The sequence below is a fragment of the Hibiscus syriacus genome, unplaced genomic scaffold, assembly GCF_006381635.1.
Source record: "Hibiscus syriacus cultivar Baekdansim isolate YM2019G1 unplaced genomic scaffold, ASM638163v2 tig00117056_pilon, whole genome shotgun sequence".
Lineage (NCBI taxonomy): Eukaryota > Viridiplantae > Streptophyta > Magnoliopsida > Malvales > Malvaceae > Hibiscus > Hibiscus syriacus.
In genome coordinates this window covers 1,414,101-1,436,864 of record NW_024063539.1, presented here as the reverse complement: position 1 = coordinate 1,436,864, position 22,764 = coordinate 1,414,101, and the positions used below count along the sequence as shown (strand labels likewise).

General features: G+C 31.9%; 2 protein-coding genes across 2 annotated transcripts; one reads left to right on the top strand and one right to left on the bottom strand.

Moving 5' to 3' along the window:
* Positions 1-1,309: 1,309 nt before the first annotated feature.
* Positions 1,310-2,793, top strand: LOC120198148 (serine/threonine-protein kinase WAG1-like). Its single transcript, XM_039199524.1, has one exon. It carries the CDS (start codon positions 1,339-1,341, stop codon positions 2,785-2,787), a length of 1,449 nt encoding a protein of 482 aa, XP_039055455.1. The 5' UTR covers positions 1,310-1,338; the 3' UTR covers positions 2,788-2,793.
* An 8,161-nt stretch (positions 2,794-10,954) lies between these two features.
* On the bottom strand, positions 10,955-12,123 carry LOC120198121. Its single transcript, XM_039199502.1, has 4 exons — positions 11,677-12,123; positions 11,423-11,563; positions 11,172-11,333; positions 10,955-11,069 (listed from the first exon to the last, which is right to left on the bottom strand). The coding sequence occupies exons 1-4, from the start codon at positions 12,121-12,123 to the stop codon at positions 10,995-10,997; spliced, it is 825 nt and encodes a 274-aa protein (XP_039055433.1). The 3' UTR covers positions 10,955-10,994.
* Positions 12,124-22,764: the final 10,641 nt, after the last annotated feature.

Genomic DNA, 22,764 nt, shown 5'->3' with positions numbered 1-22,764 from the left:
CCATAAACACATTTCTTTTTCTTCCATAAACCCATTTCTCCTTCTTCAATTCGTATAAGAGAAAAACTAGTGAGAAAAAAATAATTTCTTCTTCTTCTTCTATTCGTCTGAGATAAAAAATAGTGAGAAAAATGAGGGGAAAAAACAATCATACTTGCATGGAGATTATGGAAAAGGGGGATAACACTATGCTTTATGGTAAACTTTTTTTGGGTTTGAAAGAAAATAAAAAAACAAAACAAAACCTTAACTGGGCATCCACAGTTGCAAAGCGAAACATCAATGTAGCCATCTTCACAGGATTTCTCTTCTCTTACAATTTTTAGGAATTTTTTTAAAGAATATAGATAGTAATGAAAAACCCTAAATTAAGTTAAAGGGTTGGGTTTTTTTTTAAAGGAGAAGAGGTGACTGTTGAAGGTTTTTGGGTCTCCAATGTGACCGTTAACCCGGTCAATACAGTCCATGTAAGCAGTTATCACACCAGCTGTGTTCTTCGTCATGCATGTTAATGGCTATTAACATTGAGTGACCAATTTGTAACAAACGATAACACTAGTGACCGATTTGTGACTTTTGAAACATCAATGGCAAAAACAAAAATGTACTCAAACATTAGTGACCATTTGCGTAGTTTACCCTTATTATTAAAATGATTTTGTCCTTTATATTTATTGACAACGTACTTTCAAAATATACAATACTAGTTGATTAACAACGTATTATGTGAAAATAATTTGAAAAAGCTGTGTTCTGTTTAGCAAAATTCTACTAACAAAATGCTTAAAGGTAAACGTCACCAGCCATTGACGCGGCCGACTAGGCGCCGTTGTCTCTCTTCCTCATTTCTTCCTTTTATTTTTTTACATCAACTCGCTGTTCAACTCTGCCGCCCCTTCACTCAATCCAACTACTCTGTGTCACGTTTGAATTTTGACACATAATTATAAAAAAATATAGATGCTATTCTGTTTATTGAAGTTTAAAATATATTTAAACATACTTTTAAATTAAAAAAATAAATACTAATATATTAAGAGTAAATACATATAATGATTTTGGAGAGATATAACAGTTTAAGAGATGTATAAAATACTAATAATAATAATAATAATTGAATAAAATTTTAATATTTAGAAACTACTTTAACAAACATTTATTTTTTCTATACATACAATATTTTATTTCGTATTGGATCAACCTAACACCTTGGGTTGTCCCTCATATTTAATGAGTGAAATTGGGTCAACCAAACGGCTATATTTAATTTCCATTATGTTCTCACTTGCTCCTTTATATGGGCAGACGTGAAACCCTGAACTGTAAAACCAAGGAGTCATGGAAGAAGAAACATATTTTCCAGACACCGATCTGGACTTCAGCTTCACTTCCACCACCACCGACAGAACCTTTCCTTGCTCCAGCGCTCGTTCCAGTTTAGCAAGATCTAGTCTTACCCTCAGCTTCAATGAATCCAGCCTTTCCTCTTCCACCACCACGACCACCAGTATCACAGCCCACCACCACCGCAAATGGGATCCACGTTGGTCCGCCATTAAAGCAGCCACAAACCTCTCTTCCGACGGAAACCTCCAACTCCGTCACCTCAAGCTCATTCGCCATTTAGGTACTGGAAACCTCGGCCGGGTCTTTCTTTGTCACCTTAGAGATTGCAACAACGCCACCTTCGCTCTAAAAGTGATCGACAGGGATACACTGAGCAACAAGAAACTTTCCCACGTTCAAATGGAAGCCGAGATCTTATCCATGTTGGACCACCCGTTTCTCCCGACGCTTTACACCCATATCGAAGCTTCTCATTACACCTGTCTCCTCATTGACTTCTGCCCTAACGGAGACCTCCATTCTCTCCTACGTAAACAACCGGGAAACTCTTTCCCTCAAGCCGCAGTCCGGTTCTTCGCCGCCGAAGTTTTGGTTGCTTTGGAATATTTACATGCCTTAGGGATCGTTTACAGGGATCTAAAACCCGAAAACATTTTGTTACGTGAAGATGGGCATATAATGCTGTCGGATTTCGATTTGTGTTTCAAGGCTGATATGGTCCCCACTCTCAAATTCCTCCGCCGCCAAAGAGGAAAGTCAAAGCGGAATTGTTTCAGCGGAGGCGGCTGTTTCGGTCCTGTGGCCGGTTCGGGCAAAGAAGAAGTTTTTCCAGAATTCGTAGCTGAGCCCACAACGGCGTTTTCACGTTCATGCGTGGGAACACATGAGTATTTAGCACCGGAGCTCGTCTCCGGAACCGGCCACGGTAACGGCGTTGACTGGTGGGCGTTTGGGGTGTTCATTTACGAGTTATTATACGGAGCGACACCGTTTAAAGGCGCCACTAAGGAAAGTACCCTTCGAAACATAGCTTCGAGCCGGAAAATGAAATTCCCCCAAGCGGCGGAAGTTGAAGAGGCCGGAACCGCAAAGGCAAAGGATTTGATCGAGAAATTGCTTGTAAAAGATCCAAGGAGGAGGCTAGGGTGCACCAATGGTGCGCAGGATATTAAACAACACCCGTTCTTTGATGGTATAAAATGGGCGCTGATCAGGCACTACAAACCGCCGGAGGTGGTGGGTGGGGTGGCGAGGAAAAGGGGGCACGTGGGCCATGTGAAGCGGAGGCGTTGGTTTTGGAAAGCACTTGATTGTTTAATGATTAGAAATAAAAAGAAAAGGTCTCATTCATATTCTCTTATGGGATCCCATACTAAACTTATTAATCCCAGTAATTACTATGATTATGTTCATAATAATAATCCTAGGAAGAATGCTTAGGGTCTTTCTTTTGTCAGTAGTAAATTGTAAAATTAAAGAGAGATAATAGGCTTTTACATTAAATGTTTTTATGGAGTTGTCACGCTCTTTTTTAACACTATCTTTTCCAAAGCTTAGATAGAAACTTCTCTCCATATATTTTACAATGATTAAGATATAAATACTCTAGTTTTTCAATGGTTAAACTAAAATCTTTCTCCTTTACAAGATTAAAATTGTGTAAATAAAGAATACTTCTGAAGATGGGTGTTTACAAATTTGAAGCTCACAATAAAAATATACACGTCTCATTACACTATATACAAGAAAAAAAATGTAAGAATGAAGAATTAAACTCTTTTCACTTGATCTTTAAACTTTGGTATTCATCTCATCTTCTTGAAGTGTCTTTAATGAGTATTTATACCAAGAAATAGGATTGTAGCCATTTATAGCAGTTAAAGATGAATTATAGATGTTTGAAGATGGAATTTTCATGTTTTTTAGGTCCTTGTACTTAGTGATATCGATACTAGGGTATATGTATCAACACCCTTTCAAAAAATATAGTCGTTAAATTAAGTTTTTGACAGTCCATTATCGATACTTAAATAGTAGTATCAATACTTGCACTATTCATAAACGATATCCATACACGAATAGTGTTGTAAACAAAAATAGCGACTGTGTAATACTTTTATATTTTAAAAACTTTAAAATTATTTTTAAACACACTTAAAATATTTTATCCAAATGAAATATTTGATGTAGATAAAAACAAGTAAACAACTTAGAATACATATTTTTAGGGTCTTAAACACATTAATCCATTTTTTTTGTATTTTATATAAAATGTTTGTAATAATATATATACATATGAAACAAGAAAATGGGCTTAAGATTACTAAAAATATTTCTTTAACCCAATGATTAAATTCGTTCAATCTAAATCAATTTTTTAAACGATTTAGTCTAATAATATTAATTGTATTAATTCTCAAAATATTTAGATATGATCGAAATTCATAAAATAAAACCAAAGACAAAAACTACTGGTAATGTGATTGTTTTAAAATGGAATAAAAATAAATAATTTTAATAAATTTGAATTTAGATCCGAACAAAAATTTGACATCTGTAATAACATTAATTAATCTTCTATAAGTGACCGTTTGTAAGGTTTTCCCTTTATACCAAATCATTAAAATTAACCCAAAACGAAATGAACCTATGATAATATAATAGTGACGTTTTAGAAGTCTAGACTTGCCCATGGGCAGTGGCCCATTACAATTATATTTTTTAAGCCCAAGACTAAATTTTATTAGGTCGACCGAAAGATTCCATTTACTGTTCATAAATTTAACTTTTTTTATTATATAAATTCAATCTTAATTAGGAATGAATACATAATTTTATGTCGATGAAATTAGGTCAAGGCTCATTAATTGACCTAGCTGGGTGCATCGAATACACTTTCTTATACAAAAGTTTCCAAACCAACTTGTATTATAATTACATTTAAGACCTGTTATATATTTATAAAATGTTTTATATTAACAATTTATACAGTATTAAATTTGAAATATTCATATGATTATAATTTTACACGTAAAATAATTATATGAATATTATAAAAATAATATGATATAAAATAATTATATGAATATTATACATTTATTAGTTTGTGACTATGTTTAGGATGATATTTTTTAGTTATGATATCTTTTAATAGATTAATCGATTATCCATTCTTTTTTAAACACATATTGAAATGTATCAATTAAAAGTCTAAAACTATTTATTTTAAGAAAGATAACGCAACCGAAAAGCTAAATACAAGTCTAATGTGTGATTTTTAATTATTCTGATTTTTAAAATAATTTTATTAATTATTTAAAATTAAATCCAACTTAAAACGCTACGATGATTTTAAGATAATAAATAATTTATTTATTTTATTTTATAAAGAAATTTATAAAGTGTTACTTATTTATCTTATTAATCTTCTAGTTTAGATAAAATATATATATTTTTAGTATAATCTACCTCAATTCTATAACTTTGATAATCTATAATAAAAAATACTTGATTAAGAGGAGTGTTATTTTTTTTTAGATATTTTAAGTTTGAACAAATGCATCTGTAAAATACGTCTTGTCAATGATTAAAAAATATTCTAAACAGAAACTACCTTAAAATCACCTTAAACAATTTTTTTTTGCTCAACAAACAGAAGTTTTTATTTAACAACTTAACTCGATACGAATTTTAGCTTTCTTTATTATTTTATTTTAATTTATTTAAAAATTTAACATTGTTCTTGAAAGTTAAAATTATCAAACACAAAATCCATCCAATCAATCTTTCGCTTTCTTATCACTAATAATCCATCCATTTTGACTGCAAGTGCAAATGGCATGCATAATCTACAGTTCAGTCAGAACTAATCTAAAGCCTTCACCGAAAGAAATATTTTTTTCCAAATTTCCAGCAACAATGTTGTCCTCAAAAGTTTGAAGAATTAATTTGATAGTGAAGGTCAACCCTAAGCAATATATACATATATAGTCTCTCTCACCATATATCCCCAAATGGGGCCGAACACTCCCCATTCTTGTGGCAGTAGTTTCTAGGGCTTGCCCATAATCATTTGTGGGACATCAAATGCTGCAAGATAAAGCACTTGGTCGACCGACAAATCTTTGGGGACGATCCTTTGATTTGATTCAAGTTTCCTACTTGATCCCAAGGCCTTGCATTTGAGCAACAGTTTGGAGAAATATTCACTTCTTGAATTTGGATCCACTAACACATTTTTACCTCTCCCTCCCTTTCAAAGGACAATTTCGATGTTATTCGAGTTCAGTTCTAAAAAGTATTCATCATCATCATCATCGACGACTTGTGCTGCTGAATAGAGGGAGGAACTGGTACAATTTCAAATGGGAAAACAAAAGAGGCACTATTCATTAAGTGCATATGGAAGAAAAAGACTAAACAACCGGCAGCAGATGCTTGCTGTACCAAATTTATAGACCCATTTTGGTTTTCCATTTTAGTAGCATGAATGAATTACACAGCAGCATAGCCCGGCTTGAATTCTCTCCTTGTTGGATATGTACCCAAAGTCCCATTATCAACTTCCTAACTTTATCAAGTTTCGCTTGCAAGACTACTAGTAGTGAGGGGACCTCTATATATTAGGCCAAGTCAACTTTGCATTCAAAATTTTATATATATATATATATATATATATATATTCATTCACACAGTTTAGTTTTACATATTTTTAATATAATTGGATGAATGAAAATAGATGACTAAAATTAACAATAAGAAATGATAATACATCTATTGGGAAAAAAAACAATAAGATAATCTTAACCATCTATTTACACGATACTAAAAAATTGAAAAATTAAAAGTTTTCTATTAAATGTAAGTTGATCCTAATCAATATATATAACAAGTTATACATAAAAAAATTAATAATAATTTACCAAAAACGATAACAAATACAATATTATATTTAAAATTATTTCTATTTCGAAACATCAATATTTGACTAATTTAAAACTATAAATATTTTATTTCTCCTTTGCATTCTCCTCTGTTGCAGTTATTTGCTTTTGGACGTTCTCACAATTTTTTTACATTCTGTACAGTGGTGGTGGCTTTCCGGCCATCTCCATGCCATTTCTATCTTTTTTTTTCCAGTTGATTGTACTTTTTTGATAATTTCTAATTATATTTTAATATATTTATTAAAATATTTTTCTTGGCCCTTTTCTCTCGTAAAGAGTATCATGACTATTGATGATTTTGGGTTTCCAGGTTTCTTCTATTGATCTTCTTCTTGGTCTGTAGTTCTACGAGATTTCTTTGTTGCTTGCTTTCTCGATGTCTAGTTTATTCGTTCGTTTACATAACATTCTATTGATTTTCAAATATGTGTCAGATGGGACTACAGCTAAGGAGGGATTGATTTTTCATTCGTTCGCTTTGATTTTTCTCTAGATTTTCCTCCTCTATGTCCGGTGCTCAGAGACATCAGAAAGATTCGTCTATATGCTATTGTCTCAACTTTTTAAATTATTGCTCATCAGGCTATCACTGGTCGTTCACTGTTATATTTTAATTATGATAGTCATAAATATATTTGCCTACTATATACATAACAAGACGTTAGTTATGATATTTTATTTGACCAATGAATATATAATAACACTAATTAAAAAACCCCGTAAGAATAGCATGTATGAAATTACTATTATTAAGTTAATTCCAGCACTTAAAGTCAAAATTAATTGATGAAGAAAAGAATAATTTTCACAATTTTCATCAGTGAGAAAAGTGAAAAAGAAAAATAATAATGGGGTCATTTCACTGCCCTTTGGGATAGTGGTTTCTTACGATTGTAAGAAGGCTACCTTGTGACACCCATTTGCTTTCTTTTTCTTTTTCTTTTTTCAATTTCCCTTCTAAGTAGCAAAGAAGAAGACATCTCTTTTAAACTTACTTAATTTCTATGTTATTTTTTTAAATGTTTCCAATAAAAACTTTAAGAAAATGATATTCATTTATTTCTTTGTTAACTTGGTTGCATTGAGATCCAAATACCCAAGACTTCATCATTTGAGTGAACCTCATTCCCATCTATTAGTATACACTTGAATTTCACATGGACCCCTAACCCCATTACATACGGGAATAGGGTTTTGTTGTTGTTGTTGAATTTCACATGGAGATATCATTTATACATGATTCTGCATGTAGGATTATTATTATATACAGCTGGTGGAAAGAAAAACTTCTTTTAATTAAGATTGGAATGGTGATATATGTCTTATTAATTTATTTATATTACATTTTTAAATGACACATTACATTATTCTAATCTTGTGATTTTTCTTTCTTTCTTTCTATTGATAGTGTATCAAATATTAATTAATGTAAATGTAACCATCACACCAAGTGATCTCACCAAGTTACTACTTTGACAAAAATATACATCTAATGATTGAAATCAATTATGAAATCATATAAAGTACAATGCTTGAAAAACTTGGCATAAAGTATAAAAAATGCCCATAACTTGTGAAAAACTTGAAATTAGTTATGAAAGCATATAATTTTCTTTTCTTTTCTTTTTTGATGCAATCACTTTTAGAAATTTTCTTAGTCTAACAATTTATGAAAATATTGGCATACGCGACATGTGGAGGAGTTCTACGCGACGAGAAAGGACGATGGAAGACAGGTTTCTTCAAATTCATAGGCACATGCAAGACGGTAGAAGCTGAATTATGGGGAGTACTCGAAGGATTATCAGGGGCATGCAATATAGGTGCGCGTAAGATTATTCTCGAAACTGATAGTTTAGATGTAATAAACACCCTGCAAAGAGAGAACGATAATAATGCAAGCAACACACTTCATCAACATATTAGTGGGCAGCTTAAGAGGAACTGGAAAGTAAATTGAAACATGTACCGAGAAAAGGTAATCGGGTTGCAGATAGAATGGCAAACCTTGCTCGGACAGGGGATGGAAGATGCAATGTCTGGACATCTCCACCAGACGAAATAAAAGCATTGCTCCAGGAAGAGGAGAACTAGAGTGTTAATTAGGTTTTAGTTTTCTCTTGTTCACCATAAAAAAAAAATACGACGACTCAAAGATGTTAATCAATGTTATCATGAGGAGAGTAAAAGAAATGTTATACTCTTTTTTTCTTTAATCAATATTTTGAACGGTAAAATAAATAAATGGTCTCCTGATTATAGAGAGTTGTTTTGTTCAATCCTTTGACTATCAAAATTTATGAAATTGTCCATTGACTATAAAACATATCTTCATTGAGTTCCCCGACTATTAAAAGTTATAAAATGATCACCCGACTATTCATATATTCTAAACTCATCATTCTCTGTTAAAATATCAATGGCACTATGAGCTGAACATTAATATGTTGACTATGACATAATAAAATCTGATCCCAAAATCACAAACGACTATTATATCTCAGCCAATTGGTCTAACTTAGACCATCATTAATTTTTTAATGAAAAAAGACGAGTTTGAAAAATATGAATAGTCGAGTAATCATTTTATAACTTTTAATAGTTGAAGGACTCCACAAAGCAATGTCCTATAATTAGGGGATCATTTTATAACTTTTAATAATCATGGGACTCAATAAGACAATGTCTTATAATCAGGGACCATTTGTGTATTTTATCCTATTTTGTATCACTATATGTTAATATTGTATATTCTTTCCCTTTATTAGGTTTTTTTTCCTCACTAATTTTTCTTAATAAGATTTTAGGTAAATTATGTATTTAGCTACCCAATTATGTTTGCGGTTTCATTTAGGTCACTCAACTATTTTTTTTTTGTTAAAAACCTACATAAATTTACGGTTTGGTCACCCATTGTTAAAAAATTAAAGGTAACTTCATGTCATTATTAAAAAAATAAAAAAAATCACGTCAACAATTCTATTTTTCTAATGGTAGATGATCAAAATAGAACTAAAATGTAAGTTTAAGTATGATTTGAAAAAAATAGTAGTTAAATCATCAAAACAAAATCATAAAAATAAATAGATAACTTTTTTTATCAAAGACATAATTTAATTATAGACATTTAAGAGAGAATATTATAGAAAATCAAGAGAGAATATTATAATAAAATTGAGATTATTTGTAACTCAAAATTTATGAAAACTAAAGATGATGGGATAAGTTTAAAGAAAAAAAGAATTTGAAGATTGTTGATTGCGGCGGCTTATCACGTGGGGAGGTTTAGAAAAGACTTGGAGAACAAACCCTAGAGGGGTATATCAAAAATCAATGAAGTGATGATTTTGGCATCAAATAATTGAAGTGATTGTAGAATTTTTGAAGCTTTGGTTCTGTTAATCTTCTATGCATTGCTAGACAACCACACGTTTATCTTACAATCAACGACCAGATTGTCAAATATTCTCTCCTTTGCTTCATATTAAGAAATTTCATATTTAATTTAATTTAATATAATTCATGTTATTATTTATTAAAAAACAATTCCATATTTTAATCTCAATAATTAGAATTCTTTATTTTTGTAATGTGATGTTTTTAAAAATTATATAAAAAAAGTTGAACTAGGTAATAGTGGTAGATCCACACATGTGCCCATCCTAAAATCTGAATTTTATTCAGTTAATTATATATTTTATTGATTGTCTAACTCTGAAATTTTATTTTTGTACACCCATACAAAAATTATATTTTTTAATGCAAATAGAAGCCGTTAGTTTTATTTAAAAAGAGAAAATATTCAAAATTAAAATGAAATTTTACAACCATAAATGTAAACTAAACATATAATTAGGACATTTCTTATAACCATAAACAGAAGAAATTAGTCACTTTAGATCATACAAGGAAATTGTTAGAAATCCATTCAAAAACTTGAATAAGATATAAATAATAATATATCTGACTGCATCGGCAAACAAATCATAATAAATGATCAAACTATTGATAGATCATCGATAATCGTAAATTAGAGTCGAGCGTCATGAGAAAACTATCTCCAAATGCAAACTGCGTATCCCAATATAATCCGAGAATCCAAAACATTAAAGAACAAAAAGATAACAAATATATATGTACTCACCCTCAAAAGTAATTTTAGGTCACTACTAGACAATCAAATTATATATATATATATATATATATATATATATATATATATATATTCCCCTTAGGTTCATTTCTTAATGTTGTTAATTAAGACTTGCAATTGTATTTTATACCCTTGTCCCGGTAAAGATGGATAAAGTAGGATATTGGTTTGTTCTTTTAGCATCAAATGCGATTGTTTTTCAATCACTTTCAATACCCTTCAACAGCTACTTAGCTTAATTCACCAATCATAAGCTTGCAGTCAAGTAAACACTTTTAATATTTCCTTTTGACGTGGTTAATTTTTTATTACTTTAGTCTAAATAATTTTGAATAAACATGAAGTATATCATACTCGTGTTTAAAATTCTTGACAAAGTTAATAAATTATCTTATAAGAGAACTGCATGAACCAACTAGCAAATTCTTTGTTTTGTATAAGAGAATAAGATGAATTAAGAACAAACAGTTTGAAAGAGAGATCTCTGTTGCGAGAGTTTTTCATTAGTAAATCCATTAGATATACAAGCTACCTCTAACATATATTTATCAACCAGCAATATATGGTAAATACATTAGATTTGCCATTGCCGCTTGCAGCCAATCATCCTCATCATGCTTCATCTGCAAAACCATAAAACAAACATCATTATTTGCCTCAACCTCATTATCTTCTTCCCCATATATAATATACATACATTAATATATGAAAAGACAGATATATACCTGGACTGCTTCATAGCAATTATACAAGGCTTTGTGATCATTAGGTGAATTCTCGTCTTCCTTTTTCAATACCATTTCTTGATCTTCGAAAAGGTCAGTGTTCCTTGCAAATCTCCCTCTGACTCTAACTCTTCTATCTGCTAGGGTTTTCCTGCAAGCATACTGTATATATACAATCAATGGAATACATCAGTCAATGTACAACGTTAATCCTTTCGTATATATATCTGAGAATATTAGCGAAGGCAGACCTTAATAGTCTTGTTGAAGTTCCTTTGATTTCTCTTCTTCAAGTATCTAAGAATTCTGTCTTTCCTCTCTTCTACCGAATACCGACCAACCTTAAGATTGCTTTCTTCCATGGCCGGCCGAATTCGATTCCCTTGAATTCCCTGCTACAAGAACGAAATGGCCGATAAGAACAATAAGTACCCCAAAACACTACGCTTCATGAAATTGTAGGAAACCATGCAATGCATACATCAAAGAAAGAAAGAAGAATTACCCAATTTTGTCCCATTCTTGGATCAACTGGCTTGGATTCCTGCTGAAAAAATCCAGTGCATTCTTCTCCAAACTCATAGACATCTTGCAATTGATATCTTCCACCAAAATTTGGGATGGTTCCATTAATGCCACAAAAGCCTGCAGCAACGTTATTTTGATGAGGCAATGCTGTCGGGACATCGAAGTCTGACGAAATCCCGATTACTTCGGGAAACAATGCTTTCGGGACCGGAGCTGTTAGATTATAATCTTGTTGAAAAACATCGATCCCGCCGTTGTCTAAAAGCATTGGAAAACTGATTTCTTCACCCCATGTTGAACCAGGAATTATTGCACCATCAGCACCAGCTGTATAATTTTCTTGGGGAACTGTCTGTGGATTTGGAAACTGAGAAAAATCATCAGAAAATGCATAATTAGTGTAGAACTTTGGAATGGAACCCATTGAAGAAGAAATAGGAAAGATGTGGTTGAAAAGGTAATTCAATTTGAACTATGAGTTTATGATTTTGAGGGTTCCTATATATATATATATATATATATATAGTTGTGAAAGTGAACTGTATTCTTCTTGCAAGTTGTGGCTGCGCAACTCGAGATATTATTAGCAAACTCAACCAGCATGCACTGTTGTTTTGGTTTACTGTTTTATACAGCAGTAAACGCGAAATTATGATAACAAATTCGGTAATTTTCCTTTCATTTCTAAAACCTAAATTGGTTTCGGTGGGATACAAATCGTGCTAGAATGGTATAAAAAAAATTGAGTAAAAGAAAAAAAATGCTGAATTTATTTATTATTTCAAAATATTAATCATTTTTTAACATATAATATATTTACAATATTCCTAGGTTAGGATATCTTTATTAAAAAAGTAATAATGGATGAATTTAATTAAGTGATTTCAGTGATAAAATGAAATGTTATTCTCTATGGGGATTTGAATTCAAGAAACTGAGTTTTTAAGAATATGTATGTGTTGTTAATGACTAAAAAGAAATTCTAAACAAATATTAACCCATATAATCACACCAGACACATCCAATTTACTTGCTAATTAATTTTATTGACATGAGAAAAAGAGTAGAGTTATTTAGTTTAAATTCAGATATAAATTGACTATTAATTTATATATTTATTTATTTTATTAATTCTAATAATAATTGTGTAAATATATTATTTATTTGTGTAAGTTCATTTGTAAATTATTCTAATTAATTTTATTTTTTTTAACAATTCTTATCTAGAGGAGAGGAAAGGAAATTTTGATCCTAATGAGTACTAAACCCACAACCTAGAGAAGAGGTGATGTATCAATTTAGAGCTTTTAACTACCTATTTTAACGATGATTGACTAATTAATTTTAATTAAATCATATGAATATATGTTTTATAATTACAATTTTGTAACATGTTTAATTTTGCAAATATTCTACACTAAATCATCACCCTCTCATTTATTTTTCAACTTAGAATGATTTTTTTTGTAAGTGAAAAAAATATTGACTTTCCCTTTTTTGTCTTCTCTTTTCTACTCCTTCATATCATTTGTACCTAAAAATTATTGTCTACATTTTTCACTTTTCCATATCCATCACTTCGCTTTTGTAATCCACTAAATAGAGGTAAAAGTCGCCACTCTCTCCCCCTCAAATCTGAGTAGCTATCGTATCTAATTTTGTCCACATCCATGCAAAAACACTACAATAAAATTCCTCAAACAAGGTGATATATATATATATAGCATAAAATTAATTTTTTATATGTTTTAAAAATAATATATTGTACCTACATTCGATTGAAAGATATTCCAGCGGCGTTGTAGCAGGGAGAAAATGTTCTGTCCATACTACCTATGAACATGTGTTTATATAATCTGTTTAGAAAATCTAAAATCTAAAAATATTTATATTAATTTAATATAAGTGGATGAATAATATTTTATGATTAAAATTATTTATTTATTTTTAAAATGTATACAAGAGAAATAAATTGGATGAATGTAAATTTATCTGGTAAATTTATCAGAGACATATATCACGTTCACCATGGGTGCTGCAAGGTAATAAATAAGGATGAACCAAGAGGGATCGAGGGTTAGAGGTAATCACTTTCTTAAAAAATTTAAATTATTATATAATTAAAAATTTATCCCTTAAAATTATACATCATTCCTAATAATAGATAACTAAAATTTAGGCACCAATGATAATGATCAACATTATCTAAAACTTGGTTAGCTTGTCAAAAAGATCCCAAAAGCAGGAGAATTTTTGCAGTACTTCCATTTGGACCATTTCCATATCAATTACTGTTGTCTTGCTGATACCTACCTTCCTTTATAGACACCTGAAAGTTTATTTTAGTAGTTGTCAGTCGTGTTATTGGTTTATATATATAATTAGGAATTCTAAATAAAAATGTCAAATATCACTTTATTATTAGGATAGTCATGTTATGCATTTTTTCCTTAATTTTTTTTGGTATTTATCATGTATTATATAGTATGGATATGGTAATGACATTTACAACATTTTAATTAAAAAACAATATTACCATTAATAATAATTTATTATCTGAATTTCCTTGAATCAAACGTGAGAATACAATTTAAAAAAATTATTCCCTTAATAATAATATTTTCCATGAACTAAACACTATTATCTGTATGAATTTTTATGTGCGACACAAAAGGGTTATTATATGTTTTAGTGTGTCCAAGACTAAAGAAAGAAGAGCAGTAATCCAAAGTTAAATTAAAATATAAACCATAAAGTAATGTGCAACACATGGACAATCAAAAGTATTCGTTTTTTAATAAAAGCCTTTAACATTATTAAAAAGTAAAAATATTTTAAATTACGATAAGAGTTTACAATTATCATCGTAAATTAAATACATAATTTAGATATTTTCTTTTAACATTAAAACTAGTCACTTTAGATTATACAAGGACCATACGTAGAAAAGATTAAAAACTCAATCAAAAGATTCGAACGAAAAATAGATACGAACAAATCTGAATGCATCGGTAAACGAACCACAAAAAGAAATTAAGCTATTGAAAGACCACTGAGTATCATAATTCAAAGCTGAGCGTCGTGAGAAACTATCCATGATCGTGTATCTACATTCAATCCAAGGGTCCATAGCAGGGAATATAACATGATTACAAATAAACGTTATCTTAATCAATTGTGACATCATCAAATCTAACCCAAAAAAAATATAAAATAAAAAGAACGATCAAACGATCGAGAAAGAAGACAAAAAACATGCCACAAAGATAGAATTATACTTATTAAAAAACTAAAAAAGAAAAAAATCGTAATTGACAATCAACATCAAAACTGATGACACCGCGAACTAAACAAAGTAAAAAGAAAGCTGATCTGATCTACAAACCCTAAAGAAAAATAGAAAAAAAATAGAAGAGAGCGGATAGAGATTTACTATGATAAAAAGTAGTATTCCTTTAAATGTATGAATTGTTTTTTCAAAGAATTAAAAGGGTTATTCTATGTTTAACTGTGTTTCTTTTTGGAACTTTATTCCCAAGCTTTCTTATGACTTTTAAAGTGTGTTTGGTTCAACATGATTTACGCCAAAAAAAAGGCAGTTTTTCCTATTATCTTAAAAATGATTCCTGCCTTTTTCTTGTCTTATTTTTCCACTACACCCAACATATTTTCAAAGCAAATTGTAACAGAGCCGGTTCTACATTTTCTATCCTTACAATATGCATAAATTACACTACGAGTCCTTATTATATTTCCCTTTTATAGTTGCATACCGTGGTAGATCCGTATTGAGTTGAGGATGCGCACATGTCCACCTTGAGATTCGATTTTTCTTCAGTTATTTATTTATTTTATTGATTGTGTCCATCATGGATTTTATTTATGTCCATTTCATACAAAAAGTTTATATTATTAATATATACATGCTTATTCCAAAATAATATTTCTGAACCTGTCACTGATTACATAAAGATATAATGTTTGATGAATTGGAAAGGGTATAGAGTCCAGTACAGTCATGTTGGTGCATGTTGCTGGGATTGAATCTTAGCTGATTTTGTTTCTTATTTCTTTTAATTACTTGGAAAAACTTTTAACACTTTAGAAAGGTTATTCTCTGTTCTATTCCATTGTACACTTCGTTCGTTAGTCTTAGAGATCGAGATTCTTGTTCAAAGATTTTTCATGCTTTTCTTTTCATATACATCTTTCTTCCCATAATAGCATAAAATACGGCAAAATATTTATATCTTATAATCCCAACAAAATCAGCTTAATTCAGAATACTAATAATAATTATTAACACTTTAAAGTCAAGTAAGGTAAAATGCATCAATACTATTAAATTTTAGATGATATACCGTTTGTATTATTAAACTTTTCTATTGCTCCAATTATATCATTGAACTGTTAAAATCCAAACAATGTGATGACATGGACACAACGACATCATTTTGGTGTGATTGTTGATGCCTAAACGACGTTATTTTAAGCATTGAACTTTAGGGGTGTATTAATTTTATCACTAAACTTTTAAACAATTCGCATTTTTGCACTCTACTTTTTCAGCCGCAAACTATAGCCAATCGCCACCTGTCATCAATCGTCTTTCGCAATAAGATCGGTATCAAAGCGTTTGCATTTCACTCATCTTTCCTTTCCTAGGATTGATTTTCCACACAAAAAACAACTCAAAATAGGTCAAATTAAACCAAAAAAATCCATGTTTTAGGGATTTAGGGCTTTTTTAGATTTGAGGGGTTTGGGGTGCTTGTTTAAAAACCTGAACGGTCAGAAACATAATTTCAAGAAAATGGACAACATGCCTCAAAACTAGTTTCATTGAACGGTCATCGGAGGAGATCAGATTATTAGCACGTCGAACAGTTAAAAGGATTTTCGTTGAATTTGAGTGTTTTTCGTAGAAAATCAATTTTAAGAGAAGAAAGAGTGAAATACGAACATTTTGATATCAACCTTGCTACAAAAGATAACCGATGACGGGCGACAATTGACTACCAACGACGATTGGAAAAGTTTAGTGCCTAAAGTTGATCTTTTAAAAGTTAGTAGAAAAATCGATAAAACCTTAAAGTTTAGTGTTTAAAACGTTGTCATTTTAGACATCAACAATCGCGCCAAAACGACATTGTTTTTTTTCATATCGTTATCGTGTAATTGAAATTTAACAATTTGATAGTATAATTGAAGTCAAAACTAAAATTTAATGCTATAATTAGAGCAACTAAAATTCAATGATAAAAATAATATAACGCCTAAAGTTTTGCGATCTAGGGTGTAGTTTACCTTTTATAAGGGAAGGGGAGAAATTTTCTGAAATTAATCTCAGTGTCTAGTATCAATTAGAATTAAAGTCGTTCCTGACTAATACACCACAAACTTGGTCAATCGAAAATTAATAATTATGGTAATGATAAGTTTTATGATCAATTTTCACAATTAAAATCATCGTAAACATTAGAATTATTGAATTTTAGTTTGATTAATACGATTGTTATAGTATGTAGAAAGATAAATTTAAATTCGTTTAAATATATATTGTTCTCTTATATATGAATATATTCATAATTTAATATATAAAAACATAGATAATGATTGCAACCACTCATAAAAGGAATAAGGTTTAAGATATGAAACATTTTTCTCTTTTTTTAGATTTCCCCGTATGTATGAGAAAGGAAAAGAAATTTGTGCTCTAAAATCACAAGAAATGTTATCTCAAAGGAGGAGGAAGGGGCCAGGGCACACAGAGAATCCGCCGCCCCTTGCTTTTGAGTGGTAGTACACAAAAATGCAGGAAACCAGATGCCCGTGTCAGTCTTGAGAGATGTATAGGCATGAATATATGCAAGTTCACACCCACACATGCAAACATTTATAAGAATCTATCAAGATTTTGTGGAAGACTTCAACAGTGAGTTTGAAAATCTCTTTTTACTATAAGCAATCTTTTCTTCCTTGCCCCAATAAGATGATATATATCCAACCCTGTATCTTGAGAGGTATGTATTAGCTATGTCTTTTTTTAATAGTATGAGGTGATTATAAAATAATATTTATTTCTTAATTAATTGATAATGCGCACACGCCTTGCAGTCGTAATTGTTCGAACGTAGAATCTCTGAGAAAAATAACATTATGTTTTACCACTAAGGTCAGTTGACAGATTCTGTATTAACGGTCTTTTAAGTCTTTCAGGACAATAAATAATGCGTCACTAATTTATGGATGCAAAAACTAAAATAGAAACTAGGACTTAGTTCTCACAATGACTTCAGATTTTTCTACTATACACACCAAATTAGAAGATGAAGCTAAACATTTATATTGATTTGCCTTTCATATAAAGTTTATAAGCACCAAAACCAATGTGTTAAATTTTAAAGGGTAAAGTACACAAATGGTTCCATGACTATAAGATATTGTTTTATTGAGTCCCTTAACTATTAAAAGTTACAAATTGATCAATCGACTATAAGGAGTTGTTTTGTTGAGTCAGTCAACTATTAAAAGTTGCAAAATAATAATTTGACTATTTAAACTTCCTCTTACTTGCTCGCTTTAATTCAGGTAACTTATAATACCATGATTCCAACGTCACAATACTTTTATTTGTTTTATTTAATGATGCAAGATTATTAACAATCAAATACTAGAAATTATCACTTATTTTTCAAGTAATGTAAGATACCAATAGTATGTTGCGGAAGACGGCTATCGGATAGAGCAAAATTGCAACTGATAATTTGAGAAAATAAAAATGAAGATAAAGAAGACACACAATTTACGTGAAAACCCCCTAAATAATATAAGGTAAAAACCACGGGCAATGGTAGAAGAATTTCACTATGAGAAAATAGGAATTACAACTTCTCTCGATCTACCAAAGAGAAAACAATGATAATTCTCTCTTGATAAAAATGAGAAAACACTCTCAAGAAACTCTCTAAATTCTCTCTAGTATTGGAAGAAAGCTAGAATGCTTTGGGATGGATTTGAAGCTAAATGGGTTAGGGTATTTATAATTGAAGCTTAAGATCTAATCTTGTAAATACCCTAAATTATAGTGACTAAATTAGTAATTGACCCTTGCCAATTTTCCACAAAAGCATGATATTTAATTTTCAAAAGCAGCCGACTCAATCTCCCACTTGAAGATTTGATTGGAACAATCATATCTTCACACCATTCTTTCTACCTTGTACCTTCATGTTGCTTACGTCTCTGACAGGCCACAAGAGGATCGACACCAAGTAAATTTATCAGAGTTGATCGCATTCGTCATGAAATATGCTATGTTGTCTTTGGTATGGATCTTCTACATATCTAATGTCCCTTCTTCTACCTTTTCACGAATGAAATGGTATTGAACTCGTATGTGCTTTGTACTTGAATGAAATACTGGATTCCTTGCTAAATGCAAGGCGCTTTGACTGTCACAAAACAGAGAGACATACTCTTGATTTTGCCCAAGCTCCTCCAAAAGCATCTTCAACCAAATTGCTTCTTTACTGGCTTGTGTAGCTGCTACATATTCTGCCTCTGTTGTGGATGTAGCCACAACTAACTGCAATTTTGAAACCCAGCTTACAGCTCCACCAACAACTTTGAACACATATCCTGTAGTAGATTTGCTTTTATCCAAATCTCCTGCATAGTCAAAATCTACATACCCATTGATTAGTAAGTTTGATCCTCCGTAACATAATGCAATATTTGAGGTCCCTTTGATGTATCTCAAGGTCCTCTTTACTGTATTCCAATGCTCTTTGTCTGGATTCGCCATGTACCGACTAACCACTCCCACTGCTTGTGCAATGTCTGGTCTTGTGAATATCATAGCGAACATTAAACTTCCCACTGCTGATGCATACGGTACTCGAGACATCTCCATCCTCTCTTCTTCATTGCTAGGACTCATACTGGAGGATAATTTGAAGTTAATAGGAATAGGGGTAGAAATTGACTTACAATCTTGCATGTTGAATCGTGACAATATCTTCTTCAAGTAATTCTTTTGTGAAAGCCAAATCTTCTTATTACTTCTGTCTCGGTGAATTTGCATCCCTAGAATCTTGTTTGCTGATCCCAAGTCCTTTATTTCAAATTCCCTAGCCAATTGTGCCTTTAATTCTTCAATATGATCTTTGTTGGGTCCTGCAACCAACATGTCATCCACATACAACAACAATATAACAAAATCGTTATCACCAGACCTCTTAAAATAAGCACAAGGGTCTGAATTAAGTCTGTTGTATCCAAGACACATAATGAAGGAATCAAATCTCTTATACCAACACCTCGACGGCTGCTTTAGACCGTACAGAGATTTCTTCAACCTGCAAACCAAGTTCTTCTTTTCTTTTTCTTCAAAACCTTCAGGCTGAAGCATATAAATATCTTCTTCAAGATTTCCATGAAGAAAAACCGTTTTAACATCTAGTTGCTCTACATGTAAGTTCAATGTAGCACACATTGTCAAAACTACTCGAACTGTTGTTAGTCTAACCACAGGAGAAAATATTTCATTGAAATCAATACATTCTTTTTGAGCATATCATTTGACCACTAGTCTTGCACGATACCTCTCAACTTGATCGTCACCATTTCGCTTGATTTTAAAGACACATTTGTTACCAATTGGCTTCCTTCCTTGTGGTAGTGTCACAAGGTCCCATGTATTATTTTTATAAAGGGCTTCAATTTCTTCTTGCATCACCATCATCCACAGTGAAGCATCTGAGTTGTTTATTACCTCCTGGTATATTGATGGCTCACCGTCCTCTGTTAAAAGGCAGTATGCAATATTACCTTCTATAACATAATCTGAGTGCTAATTGGGACGTCTTCTCACACGATCTGATTGACGAGTTGTTGGAGGTTCAGAACTCTCTAGTTCTTGTTCATCATGAGCTGGTTCTACTTCAGAAGAATCTCCTTGTTCAACCTACTTTTCCACATATATTTGTGTAGTATCTGACTTTTCAGCGCCATCATCATCTTCTTTTCTTTGTAGCTTATCTTCTACAAAGATAACATCACTGCTAATGATCACTTTGTGGGCAGTGGGATCCCACAAGCGATACCCCTTTACACCATCAGCATACCCCAAGAATTTGCATTTCATGGATTTTAGATCTAGCTTTGAAATTTCTTGGGAGTTGTACATCACGTATACAATACTTCCAAATACATGGAGGTTTGAATAATCAGCTGGTTTACCAGTCCACATCTCCATTGGTGTCTTCAGCTCTATTGCAGTTGATGGAGCTCGATTTACCAAATAACAGGCGGTATTGATTGCTTCTGCCCAGAATGATTTTTCTAGGCCTACATCCCTCAACATTGCTCTAGTTCTTTCTAACAAGGTTCTGTTCATCCGCTCTGCCACTCCATTTTGTTGAGGAGTGTTCGCCATTGTGAACTGTCTTTTGATGCATTCTTTTCTGTAAAAGTCATCAAATTCTTCGCTTGTGTATTCTCCTCCATTATCTGTTCTGAAACACTTGATCTTATTTCCAGAATCAAGTTCCACCCACGCTTTAAATATTTTTAAAGTTGAAAACACATATGACTTCTTCTTAATAGGATACACCCAACATCTCCTAAAGTAGTCATCAATAAATGAGACAAAGTATTTTGCTCCACCTAGGGATGTAACTGGTGCTTGCCATACGTCAGAATGAACCAATTCTAGAACATTTTTGCCTCTAGAATTTGACGTGTTGAATTTTAACCGGTGTTGCTTACTTGTTATGCAATGCTCACACAAAGGAAGTGATACCTTTGTTAAGCCTGGAAGTAGCTTTTGCTCCACAAGGACTTTCATTCCTTGTTCTGACATGTGTCCAAGTTTCTGATGCCATAGCATTGCAGAATCTGAACTACATGAGGCAACAGAGGCTTCTGCTTTTAGCAAAGTCTTTCCCTTCAGCATGTACAAATTTGCTGTTATCTTTTCGCCTTTCAGCACCACAAGCGCTCCACGGAACACCTTCATGATTATTTTCCGTGTTTCAATCTTGCTTGCATTATTATCCAACAATCCGTAGGATAATAAAATTTTCTTCAGGCATTTCACGTGTCGCACATCTCGAACAACTTTAATTGTTCCATCATATATCTTCAATTTGATGGTTCACACGCCAACGATCTCTAAGGTATGATCATTGCAACTATACACAGATCCTCCTGAGACTGGTTCATAATGATGAAACCATTCTCTTCTTGAGGTCATGTGATATGTTGCACCCGAATCAATGAGCCATATATCTGCAAATCGTTTTCTACCTTCCACGGTGGTTGACGCTTCACAACATAGAGCATCTCCATTATCTGAAGTGTTTGCGGTATTGCCTTGTGGATTGGAGTTTTTATTCAGACTTCAACAATCCTTCTTCAAGTGACCATTCTTTCCACAGTTGTAGCACTTAAAATTCTTCTTGCTTCTCGACTTTGATATACCATGTTTGTGACTGTTGCTTTGGCCACGTTCTATTGATCTCCCTTTCATCGTTGTCAATGCTTCTGCTTGTTGCATATTTACTTGTTTGTCTTCCTTGTTCTTGCGCCTATTTTCTTCTTGTAGAACAACAGCTGCAACGTCATCGAAGACTAGACTGGTGACATTACTGTTTGTCAAGTTGATGATGAGTTGATCATACGAATCAGGTAGACTTTGAAGTAGAAGTTCAACACGTTCTTGTTCTCCTATTTTACAGCTTAAGGATGTAAGCTGAGAAAATAAAGTGTTCAGTGTATTTAAGTGCTCCGTCACTGAAGTAGATTTTGGCATCCGGAGAGTGTACAATTTCCTCTTAAGGAAAATTTTATTGTACAGCGATGTGGCCTCATACAATTTGGTGAGATGATTCCATATCTCCTTAGCTATCTTATTCTCCTCGATGCTTGACAATACTTCATCTGCTAATGCTAGATGAAAGTTTGCCATAACATTCCCGTCCATTTTGATCCATTTGTTGTCATCTGTGAAATCCACCGGTCTTTCACTGATAGTTGCTAGACAACCGTCTTTCCTCAGGAT